The 12,759-nt window shown below is 39.4% G+C and overlaps 1 protein-coding gene across 1 annotated transcript in view; it reads right to left on the bottom strand.

The window, feature by feature from the left end:
* The window catches only part of vps50 (VPS50 subunit of EARP/GARPII complex), a 111,039-nt gene that overhangs the window by 42,968 nt on the left and 55,312 nt on the right, over positions 1 to 12,759 (bottom strand). Inside the window, exons 14-18 of the mRNA XM_030741611.1 lie at positions 5,957 to 6,048; positions 5,733 to 5,827; positions 3,135 to 3,233; positions 1,714 to 1,804; positions 75 to 260 (exon numbers count right to left, since the gene is read on the bottom strand). Coding sequence (XP_030597471.1) covers positions 75 to 260; positions 1,714 to 1,804; positions 3,135 to 3,233; positions 5,733 to 5,827; positions 5,957 to 6,048 — 563 coding nt within the window. The remainder of the gene's footprint in view (positions 1 to 74; positions 261 to 1,713; positions 1,805 to 3,134; positions 3,234 to 5,732; positions 5,828 to 5,956; positions 6,049 to 12,759) is intronic.

Raw genomic sequence — 12,759 nt, 5'->3', positions numbered from 1 at the left:
TTCTAACTTTTTTTTTACAAGATGGAGGGAAAAAAAAAAATTAAAAATCAGTGTGCTTCCTTCTTAACACCTACCCCATTAGATGCCAGCACATCCTCCGTCTCCTCTTCTTTGTGCTCAATGTGCATCTCAAAGGGGTTTCCCTCTCGCAGGTACTGCTGGAACAGAGACAGCTCCTCCTGGGCCGGACTGGTCGAAGATGCAGCCTGCCTGCTCGGGGACACTGATGGCGAGCGACACTGACCCATAAACTTAAACTCCTGGATTAGAGTAGATGGGACACAGAGACACACAAGATGTTAACACAACTTCACTGGTAATTTTTTAAATAGTGCAGTGTTTAAGAAAAATGATAAAAAATAAAAACAAATGCACATGCCAATGCTAATCTAAATAATTACTTGCATTGTCTGTTGGAGAATAGATCCAAAGACTCAATTAAGAAGTGACTTCTACACACTACCTCTGTTTTAAGGGGCTGCATCGCAATAAAAGCAAAAACCTGTATAATAAAGTTATATAGGCATGTAAAATTCTTATGCAAGTAGATTTATTAGGAAGGTTCTTAGGCATGCTTATTTATTGTTTAGTGTGCCCAAGTGAAACAGAGATGAAGGAGAAAAGATAGAGATGAAAAAGCACTCCTTAAGTTCACTGCATTTATCTTTTTGACGTTCCTTTCCATTGATCAATTTCGCTCTTAAGTGAAGTGAGCTGTACATTCAGAGTGCAAAATGTTTTCTTGCACTTGTCCTTAGAACATACATATATACACTCACAGGCCACTTTATTAGATACATCTGTTCAACTGTTCATAAACTGTCTAATCAACCAATCACATGCCAGCAACTCAGTGCATTTAGGCAGACATTTATTCAGACATGGTCAAGCAACCTGCTGAAGTTCATCAGAATCAGGAAGAAATAATTGCATAGGCCTCCAAAACTGGACAATAAAAAATTGGAAACATATTGCCTGGTCTGATGAGTCTCAATTTCTGATGGTAGGGTTAAAATTTGTCATAAAAAAACATGAAAGCGTGGATCCATCCTGGCTCATGTCAGTAGTTCAGGCTGCTGCTGGTGGCATGAGGATGTTGGGGATATTTTCTTGGCACACTTTGGGTCCCTTGGCACCAACTGAGCTTAAACGCTACAGCCAACCTGAGTATTATTGCTGATCACGTCCATCCCTTTATGACCACAGCGTACCCATCTTCTGCTGACTGCTTCCAGCAGGTTAATGTGCCATGTCACAAAGCTCAAATCATCTCAAACTGGTTTCTTGAATATGATGGTGTGCTCAAATGGCTTCCAGATTGCACTACAATAGGATGTAGTGGAATGGGAGATTTATATTATGGATGTGTAGTCGACAAATCTGATGTTATATATATGAAAGGTTATATTTTTTTAACTGTGGCCCATGAGTGTGAGAAATTGTCTAATATACATCCCATAAGGGAAAGCGGCTGTTTGATCTTCATCTATGTTTTATAATGAGCAGTGAACTTTACACACTTGCACGAGCACAAACATCACTGTGCAGAATTCCCCCCCCCCCCCTCCCCCCTCCTCCCTCCTCGCCCACCCCCATGTTTCATATCATTATGCAAATTTCACAGTATGGGAGTGTGCAGTGAGTGACAGTGTAGAATAAATGAACGCGCCCCTTCCTTCACCTTTTCGCCTTAGTGCTGTGTTTCTTACTCACATGAAGCTGGGCTATGTTAAAGTTAGACTTGACTGGACACAGTTCCCAAGTCTCATTTTCTAGAAACATCCTCAGCTCTTCCAGTCGGGCCCTGAGGGGTTGCAAAAAGAGAAACGCGAATGAGCACAGGGCAGAGAAAAAGGTCAGGAAGAAGAAAAAGTGAAAAAGACAGAAAGCATTAACATCTGTCCATTAATCGCCTAATTCAACTTCATATATTCAAGCAGCTCCCAATTTAAACACAATGACAAAAATAAAGCATGTAAAGGTCACTAACGTGAAGTGAGAAGGAAGAGCTGTGTGTGCTGTTTGCAACATGATTCAATCCTAACTGTGATCACAGCTCACAACAGTCACCCCTGGTGCTCACCCGCTAGGTCAATATCAGATCTTTCAGTGTGAAATGTCAGTGCGGTGTTGACTTCAAACGCTGCAGCACTTCCTGTTTCTTAAAGGTGTTCGAAGGATGAAAAGTGAAAATGCATAAAACTCAGGAAAGAGAGAAAAAGAATATTCGCTGGAACACTGTACATGTATCCTGTGGCATTTAGAAAGCACTACAGCTTTATTTCTCAAATTCAATGCACTGTGAATCAGAGGACATTAAAACCTTGAAACCAGTTCAATCACTCATCCCAAACAAAAAAGAAACCAAGCAGAAATTACCAACGCTGGAATTCTAATATATTTATAATGTCTGAACTCTGGCAATGTCATTCTGTACTTTGCATCCAGAAGCTGACAGCACACCCCCGCTGATGACTGGGTGTGTTACAGCAGGATGCGGACAGACAAATATAGGCATACTTCGCTGAAGGGTAAACCTAAAGCACACTGAATGGCACAGTGTTAATGTTACACACACACTGAATGTGTGTGTGTAGACGAGTCTTCTCCTTCTCTGGGTCTGTGCCCTCTTACTCTCCTTTTTGTTACATTTTCACACCCCCCCTTTCATCATCTGTAACCCAAAGTTGTACCCGATTTGTGTCACACAGTTGAAGCTTATAAGAGCTGCGATATTTAAGCATCCTATCAACGATTCTTGACAGGTAACCTTAACATTGATCAATGCAAATCACCTCAGATGATGTGGAGCCGTCTGCGTGAAAGAATACATATTTATGAATTTGGCAGGAGGTTATGCAATCAAGATGTAAATGTGCTTCCAGCTCAGTGAGTGTTGCCATGTAATTACACATCTACTCCAAAGAGGGTTACGCTGAGGATAGAGCATGTTAGAGGCAGCCAGTGATTATCACTGTGCGCAAAGGTTTCTCTCACATAATGATAACCTGCTTTTTAAGAATCAGTTTCATCCATTTTCCATCATGTTCAGCTTTGATGAACTTGACCAACATCTGCTGGAACTCTGGCATGTTCCAGATGATGATCAAATAGCAGCCACACGCATTTCTTACCTGTGGTAGTTTTTAAAGTAGTTAACACTCTGGCGTTTGATAGACTCCTGCAGGACCTCAGACTTACTGCCACAAAACTCCTCACCCACCTGCATCAACCTGAAAGGGAAGGTTGGTGGGGAAAAATGTATCACACATCCAAAAGGGGAGGGATAAAGAAGTGAGGAAAAATAGATACAAAGAGACAGAGTTGATTGGAGATGCTGCACAAAGAAAAACTGCCATTCTACAGTCCTTATTGGCTCAAGGTGTAATAATCAAAACAACTTTATCAGTAGCTGCAGGGATGAGTTGGCTCACTGTCAGCAGGTCACTTATTAGATGAAGTCTGTAATGAGAGGACACACCGGCTGCCTAATGAAACACTGAAGCCACTCTTTGTGGTTTTATCTTTGTAATAATTTGATTTAAAAGGTATGTGCACAGAGTGATGCCACAAATGCAGGTCAGGACTATCACAATTAAGGCATTGAGGGATTTGTTTTATAAGCTGTTTAAGATTTTAAGGCAAAAAGTATACAATTCTCACTCATTACATAGAGGCAGGTGACAAATGTAAGGTAAAACCAACACAAAAAGAGTCGTACTAAGGTGCTGGGATCTCTCACTGCAGGAGTCGAGGCTTCGGGTTTTCCGATATCAAAAACAGCTTTTAGCTTCAAAGCCACAGGAGGATTACTGGTGTGTGTGTTTATGTGTGTGTGTGTGTGTGTGCGTGTCTGAGTGTCTGAGTGACAGCTGAGCCAGCAGAGGCATAGACACATTGTACACATGCTTGCTCTGGTAACTCTGTAACATGCAAGTCATGAGACAGAGTGAGGTTGAAGAAGAGGAACCGCAGAATTTTCTATTAAAAGATTTTTCCCATTTTTACTTTGCAAATAAATGATCCTATCTAAAGTATGCATGCTCATCCCAGTACTGGTTACTCACTGTAACCAGTACTGGGATTGTTGGTTAAAAAAAGAAATAAATAGATAAAATTAAAAAAAAAAAAGATATATGAACATTACTCATTGCTTTTCTTTTATTAAGAGGAAACACTGCATTAATAGATAGATTAATAGATACAACCATAACCATACAGTCTTTTGAATTATTATTTTTCCACGAGCTAATGTGGCTTATCTAAATATTAAACAATTCCAGAAAAAGAATATTGCATAAAGTCAGGTTCAAAATTCGCATTTCATTTCACTTTGGCTCACACTCATTTGAGCTTTGCTCTGGATTGGCGGAGTCTTTAACGAGCTTTTGTCTTTGGAGGTGCGTGGTTAGATTTAGCGTAATGTTCATGCAGCAGTGTTTTGGAGTAGGCACACTTTACTGTCACAGTCTCAACCTGCCATGCAAAAAAATATTAAGTATCTCTGTAATATGTGCATCTGTGTAATACTGCAAGTCAGCAAGTTATTCTGTATTTTCATTAGTTTTTATTTGAATGTGGGATTTTACTCATATACCACAGTGCACCAAATTGTTACATCTCTGACATACATTGTCCGATCTGCCTCAAACTTCACAGGCTTAATGGGAGGGTAAGGGAGACTGGACACACCCCTCTATCAGCTTTGTTTCACACTCATAACGCCACCTAGTGGCAACAGGAAATCAGTAGGACACTGATACTCATCATCCTATGGTCATTACAGTTTCATTGATGGCTGCAGGCATTACATAGAGCATTGTGACATATTAATTAGTGGGCACTCACCGACGCCACCTAGTGGAAGCGGGAGACGATCGACTCGAAGTACGGCTAGCCTGCTGAGCTGTCAGCAGCCGGGTGAGCCAGCTACTTTCTCGTCTGCGAGAACCTCCGAGCGCGGTTCGGCTGGAGCGTGCCACGGGTCGACGCGCGGCTTGGCTGGAGCGCGCCAGGGGTCGACGCGCGCCGGGTGCGAGGGCCCGCTCATCGCCGCTTGCGGCTTTAATTAGTTTTTATTTTTATTAATTTTTCTTGTTTTCAGTTCAGTTTATGTTCAGTGTCTGTTCAGGGTGTTTGTCAGTGGCAGATGTGAAGAGTGCAGAACAAGTATTATAATAGAGCTCCGTCCCTCAAATAAATAAAATAAAATAAAATGCACCAAAGCCTCCTCAAACTGGCTGTGTTGATAAATTTTCCAGTACATTTTACATTATTTCAGTTTTAATTTTATTCTCAGTTTATTTTTATTTTATTAGTCTGCTTTGCCATTTCTGCCTCTTTCCTACAATGTGAGGTCGGGTGATCATGCAGCCAAACAAAAAACTTTTGTAACACAAAAATAAATGAACGCAGTAATTGTTTGATGAATAACTGTGATATGATTACAGAATTTAGGAAACAGTCCTGTGGATCTGTCTGTTACGCAGTAATGTAATAATGTAATTACAGTCATTTCTTACTTTCTAACATGCTACATTAAACACAGACATTTATTATTGGATGTGTGAGTATGCATGTTTGTAAACTAGTGTGTTTGCCTAAACGGAGTTGCTTAGTGAGTCCTAAAAAAGAGGGGGGAGGCACAAGAAGGAAGGAACAGCCATAGCAGGATAATGAGGGCCAATTAATGGATACAAGAAGGAGCTGTCTGCACTAATCCTGAGGCGTACCTGCTGATGACATCCAGTACCACTATGAAATCGTCGTATTTGAAGTTAGACATGTCTGTCCCCAGGATGTAGGCCTTCACTTTCAACTGGACATCCTGTGGAGAGAAATGACAGCGACACTCTAATTTGTGGGAGGAGAACCTGAGTATAAAAAATGAGTATAAAGTGTGGAAAAAAAAAAAATGCTTCAGATAAAGGAAACAGTGGTGTAGACTTTGACAAACCTGCCAGATGCGTGTCAGTCCATGCTCCAACTTCTTCTTTACATAACTGCGGTCTACCACCAGCTCATCAGACTCAGCTGCAGCGGCATCCTCTGCAGGTAATCAAAAAAAAAAAAAGGCAAACAGTTGAATTAAAAAGCACACAAAGTGACAGATTAAAATTCTCGCTATTCAGATCCATCTCATTTACCTTCTGCTTGGCCGTCATTTCAGATTCTAGGACAATCATTTAACTATTTTATTGTGCATTGGCACAATGAGGTACCGGCTGACTCAATCAAAATCCATTCACAACACAAAAAAGTGATTATGTTAAGTGAAAAATTAAAATTCCACTAACACTGATGAAAAAATACTCTGGTGTATTTTAATATGAAAGGGAACATGTGGTATATGAACTAAAGTAGTGTCAGAAGTCTTTCAATGTCAGCTAAAGACTACGAGACATTCTGTAGTAGTTGGCAGTCAGCATCTGTCAAGAGTGTAGGTCATATTACTCCCAGAAGAGAGGGAAGAGTGACAGCAGCCTAGAAGCCAGGAGAACAGTGCAGGATGACAGTTAAATATGGTGCTGGATTCCTGTTCACTGTCAGAGCATCAGATGTGGTAGTTTCTCGACTATCAGGTCAGTGTTCTCTCTTTTTGTGTGCATTTTTCTTCCTCCCCCTGATCAGACGGACCACCATGCGGTGCAGACTCTAGAGTGTCAAAACAGCAGCAATTCTTCCTTTCAGTTAAAAATTGCTTTCATAAAATTCAAGCTGCTTGCCCTGTTTGAAGTGAATTTTTTGGAAAGCCAGCAGCAGTTAGCCGAGAAATCAACAAGCAGATGCTGGGAGTTCCACAATAATTCCATTATTGGAAGACAGGGAAAACCCTGGCTATTGATTTTCATTGTTGTTTAAAAGGGTCACATCTTACACAGCACATTAACACATGCGTCTCCTTTTCAGCTCTGTGCTTTCATTTTCAGAGATGAGAAGAGTAGATTTGCATACTTGATTTAAAAAAAAAAAATTGTTATTGGGGCACCAGGTTGGCTCAGTGGGTGAGCAGGTGACCATATGACCCGCTTTCCAGTCAATCTTCACTGTGCTGCTTATCCATTAAAGGCAAAAATGCCGCCCTCCCAAAAAAAAAAAAATTTTTTTAATTGTTATTTATCTTAATCTGTGGCTTGTCCCCCAACCCACCCCCTACCCCTTTGGTAAAGTTTAAAATATATTAAAATTAATAAATATATCTGACATAAAAAAGTAAATCCACAATAGGTCCTCTTAGAAGAGGTCCTCTTTTCCTTTCACTGTCTTCCTATTGGATTAACGGGGAATTGCAATTCGAGAGCAGGCATGAATTATGCAGCAAGATGACTGAAAGACCCAGAGACCTAAACACAAACACACAATTTAACTTAGCTTGGCTCAAAAGTCTGCTGTCAAACAGAGCATCTGTGCAGCGGTCCTGCTGTGCACAGCTATAAATACCTTCTGTCATTTTTAAAACAAGGAAACTCTACGTGTATGTTACGTGCTCAGAAAAAAAAGGTGTTTGGGGACGTTACAAAGCTGCATATAAAAACGAGTAACAAATCTGAGCCTTCCTTTTTGATCTGACAATCTGTGGCAGTGAGTGTGTTTTCACAATGATACTGGAACAAAAAGCACATCCATAAAAAAAAAAAAAATTTAAAAAAAGGCAAACACATAAATCTGCATTAGATTTACACAGCCCACATGCTGCGTAAATCTAATTATATAAATATAATGACAAAAAAAGGAAAGAAAGAGCCAGCAGGGCCAGTTACATCAAGATGTTGTGAGGAGGGAATTAGGTCACTGCTGAGTGAAAAAATAGATAAAAGCACCTCAAGCAGTTTAAAAAAAAAAATCCAAAGATGCAAAAAATACAGGAAAATAAAAATAAGCACAAGGACTCCTGAATGAACTGCCTTTGAATGAATAACTGTTTCTGTTGCAGAGATGCACACAATGAAGTTCAAAGACTAAAGAACCTCTTTAGAGCGGTGACACCTGAAATGCAACAATTCTCCATCTCCAACAGGTAGTTTAGCCAACTAAGTCCAAAGATGTATTTGATTAAAACTAGTGATTCCTGGTGAATAAGAGCTGAAATCATGAATAAAAGTCAACTTAAAAAAAATAAAAAATAAATAAACTTGTATAGCTGAACGCGATTGTGATTTGGCGCTATATAAATAAAATTTAATTGAATCAAACTGACCAATGAAAATCAAATCAAATGACCTAAAATCTCAAAGGCTCGTCACAAGCTTACATATTTATTTTACATCCAGCAATTAGTTTTAGAAAAATGTGTGAGTGCTTCAAACCAAGAATCATCACTAAAACTAGTTGGCTTTTTTTCCCTTCTCTTTTTAAAGCACTGCTCTATATCCCGGATATGATCAAATATGTCTGATCCACAAGAGCAGGATAAAAAAAACCCTCCTGTTAGCAAGAATGGATAATGGTTACTTTGGGCATCGGACCTGCAAGATGATTTGGTGGACGAGAAGATACAACTTTTATCCACAACAGTGGATCTAATTTAAATTCTGGTCAGCAAGAATAGTTTCGGACCTGCCTATCATGGATGATTATCTTCTCCTCCCACCAACTGATTGCAATCTTCACACTCAGAAATTCCTGGGTGAAATGATATGAAATATGTGGCCTTATTCATCTGAGAGTCTTGACACTTGGGAGACTTTTCATGATTCACCTCAACTTCTGCCCATCCCTTCATTTTACCTGCACAGCTCTTACCATTATTTTACATCTATAGCATTATATTTGTAATAATAATAGCTGCTTTAAAACAAAAAAAAAAAAAGTCTTGGGATTTCAAAAAATAACTAATATCACTGGTTTGAGTCATTAATTGAGACACAGCTGTTAAACACAACTGCATCATTCAATGAAAGACAAAAGAACAGAGGACTAGGAGGCATTGTGACATGGCAACTTGACATATCAGGGTTCAATTTAATGAGCGTATGGGCGGCGGTGGATGTGAGGCAGTGTGAGAGGGAGAGGGAAAAAAATTGGGGAAGACAAGTAGGAGAGAGATTGTGAAAGCTGAGAGCTCTGATAAAACAGAGCAGAAACTGTGAGTGACTAATTCATGACACAAAACTGAGATCCACGGGGTGTGTGCCAAAAATGACAAAAGGAAGGAAGCACACAACCCATTCCCACCATCTTTAATACTGTAGTGACTGCACTATATTTTGTGTACTGCCATTCCAATATAGCATTGACTTGCCTACAAAAAAAAAAAAAAAAAAACACTGGACAATGCAACACTGATCGCTTATTTTCCAGATATATACCATGTGTTTCTCTTCCAGTCTGCCAATCACAGACATATTTCCATTATTATTATTATTATTATTAGCAGGATGAAACCGGTTTATTTCTGTGTTGGATTTCAGTTAGCCAGGTACAACAGTTTGTTAAGGTCTGCAAACGCTCACTTTTAACTACAGACTATTTTGCATCTTTACATTTGTTTGGGCATTTGCTTTAAGTTCTTCCTGAGCTTTGAGTGATTCTACATTAAAAAAAAAAAATCTATTTAATCTAAAACAGCAGTTTATTAAAATAATTAAAAATAGTGACTAGGGCATTTCTCCCTTTTTCTATATTATAAGAATATTATTTGATATATTGATAATCAGAAAACTGAATGTTTTTACTCAGTAAAAATAAAATGAAAGAACAAAAAAAAGAAAACAGTGCCCTAAAAATCTAGTATCAATCTATTACAGTTGAAATCAATGTTTTGCCACCAAAGTTTTGCTTAAAGAGCAAAAGCAAAAAAAATCTCCAACTGATAATTTACAAAACAACTTGAAACTGATAACCTTTTCATTCACTTAGACAGAATATTCTTCCCCAATTTTTCCCCCTTTCCACCAGTTTTTTGAATTCTCCGTTCTCTGTTGTTGTTGTCACATTAGTTCAAGTCAGTGTGATCTCCTGCTGTTAACATGGTGATGGTGGGGGCAAGCCTTATAAAAAGCCTTAATAATTGTTTCTAGAGAAGAGGAGAAAATAAACAACAGGGAAAGCCACCCTTTGTGAATCCATAGGCAGCAAACAGTGTTTGGCCTTTGGAGGCTGTGTAGGTAACAAAGTTCTTAGTGACTCACAGGTCAAACCCCTGCAGAGGCCTCGGTCCCTCAGTGGTTTTAAATATGATGTATACAACAGAAGAATGTGCACAACCTTTGCATCGGTTTCTCACTGTTTTTGCCATTTTAGAATATAAAACACAATGGGAAATTATTTACACAGCATAGTAATAGGTGGTTAGACCACTATAGGATTAAAATATGATTTAAATATATTTGAGAAATAACTCAAAATGAAAGGGAAAAAATTAAGGAATTTAAATTAATTTGAAAAATTATTAAATGTCTTGGCAACTATGCAAAAGGCCAAAATTGGCCTGTGGCATTGTAACACCTGGTTAATAACTACCAATTAATTTTAAAGGCTTAATGATGATTCAGTGAGACTGTAATGCAGTCTGAGCATAAAAAGTAAGTATTTTTATTCACAAATAAACCTTAATAAACCATAGTTTATAACCTCCTGCCAGAATTTGTTTATTAAAACTATGCAGCCACTCTAAATTAGACTTAACCACACAGTGGAGCTTATCAAATGAATGAGAGTAAAGAAACCAAAGTTAACTAACTTGCAGTGAAAAACATAACTCACAAAATGGTTGACAGCAGGAAAAAGCTAATCACAGCTGAGAAATGAAATGAATACTAACGACACACACACACAGAAAACAGTGCAGTAAATAAAGATATAATTCCTGATTTTTCTGTTTTAAGGTTATTAGTCGTCCTTCAGTTTCACAGATTTTGTGGTATACTGTAGATCATTGTTCAGGATGGCCCACAATTGCTCAATTGGTTTGAGATCTGGAGAATTTGGAGGCCAAATCAACACCTTAAACTCATTATTGTGCTCCTCAAACCATTCCTGAACCACTTTTGCTTTGTGGCAGAGTGTATTATCCTGCTGAAAGAGGGCACAGCCATCAGGGAATACTGTTTATATGAAAGGACGTACATGGTCTGTAACTGCTTAGGTAGGTGAAACGTGTCAAAGTATCATCCACATGGATGGCAGGACCCAAGATTCTTCCCACAGTGCATCCTGGTGCCAGGTGTTCATCAGGTAAGCCTTGCACATACTCTGGGCCATCTACGTGATGTAAAAGAAAACGTGATTCATCAGACCAGGCCACCTTCTTCCACTGCTCCGTGGTCAAGTTTTGATGATCACGTGCTCATTGTTGGCACTTTCGGCGGTGGACAGAGGTCAGCATGGCCGCAGCCCCATACACAGCAAACTTGGATGCACTGTGTATTCCAACACCTTTCTATCAGAACCAGCATTAACTTTTTTTTGGCAATCTAAGCTACAGTAACTCATCTGTTGGCTCACACCACACAAGCCAGCCTTTGCTTCCTAAGTGCATCAAAAAGCCTTGGCCGCTCATGACTCTGTCACTGGTTCACCACTGTTCCTTCCTTGGACCACTTTTGATAGATACTGACCACTGGAGACCGGGAACACCCCACAAGAGCTGCAGTTTTGGAGATGCTCTGACGCAGTCGTCCAGCCATCACAGTTTGGCCCTTGCCAAACTCAAATCCTTATGCTTGCCCATTTTTTCTGCGTCTAACACATCAACTTTGAGGACATAATGTTCACTCTCTCCCTAATATATCCCACCCACTAACAGATGTCATGATGAAGAGATAATCAGTGTTATCCACTTCACCAGTCAGTGGTCTTAACGTTATGCTTGATCGCAGTATACAATACTATTAAACATTAATGCAGTGTGAAGGCAGCCTCTGCAGATTTAAGCATACCCCTGATTAATGCATAAACTTTACTCAATTGCTCTCCCACACGGAGCCACGACTGTTACCAACGGCCATCGGAACTGATCAAACACAGCGGGAAATGTGCTACAGCAGCAAATCTATTTTGTTTGGTAGGGAGATGAAGGTCACCGTCTCTCTTTGACAAATGATAAAAGCTCATACAGTAAATTACTACTGTGATGATCCACCCACAATCCCCCATCCCCCAGGACAAAACAAGGGTCAAGGACACCTTTACATGGAGGTGACAGTCAATCAAATAGTGAGATGACAGATGTTCCTCAGGAAAGGGAATATGGTATGTGTCCTTTCCATTCTGAGGATGACTGCATTTAATGAAGTATCCTGAGAACATAGCATTTAGGACATCCTTTGTGTCCTCATTCACTCACCTAATAAATGTTGTACAGTACGGGAAAAGGAAATAAATAGGCAGCAGGAAGGCCAAGGCTAATATGACTGGTCTCCATTTACATCTTATATTTGCTAAAGTCTTCAGATAATTACATAAACAGTAAAGAGGTGCTGTAATTGGAAATCGAGTATACTGTTTTACTTTTATTACAGTGGTGAGAAACTAAACTTCTAGTGGAGCTCACTTCTAAACCACAAGGTATGTATTGCCTTGACAAAAGAGCTTCTCGAGGCTGTTGTTTTCACATCTGGCCAGCTGTCTTTAGACAGATATGTTGTACAGTCATGCGCTTTTGGCTTGCAACTTGAGTGCAACTGTAGTTATGTTCCAGGGAAGAGTCAGTGTACTTTATATTACTACTGTCATAAAATACACAAAAAGTTATTTATTTCTTCAAATGAAAAATTGTATGAACAGTACTGTGCAAGTCTCGAGCTGCCCCTCATTTCT

This window comes from Archocentrus centrarchus, chromosome 11 (assembly GCF_007364275.1).
Source record: "Archocentrus centrarchus isolate MPI-CPG fArcCen1 chromosome 11, fArcCen1, whole genome shotgun sequence".
Taxonomy (NCBI): Eukaryota; Metazoa; Chordata; class Actinopteri; order Cichliformes; family Cichlidae; genus Archocentrus; species Archocentrus centrarchus.
Note: the sequence above shows the minus strand (reverse complement) of the source record. Positions and strands in the feature narration are given on the sequence as shown.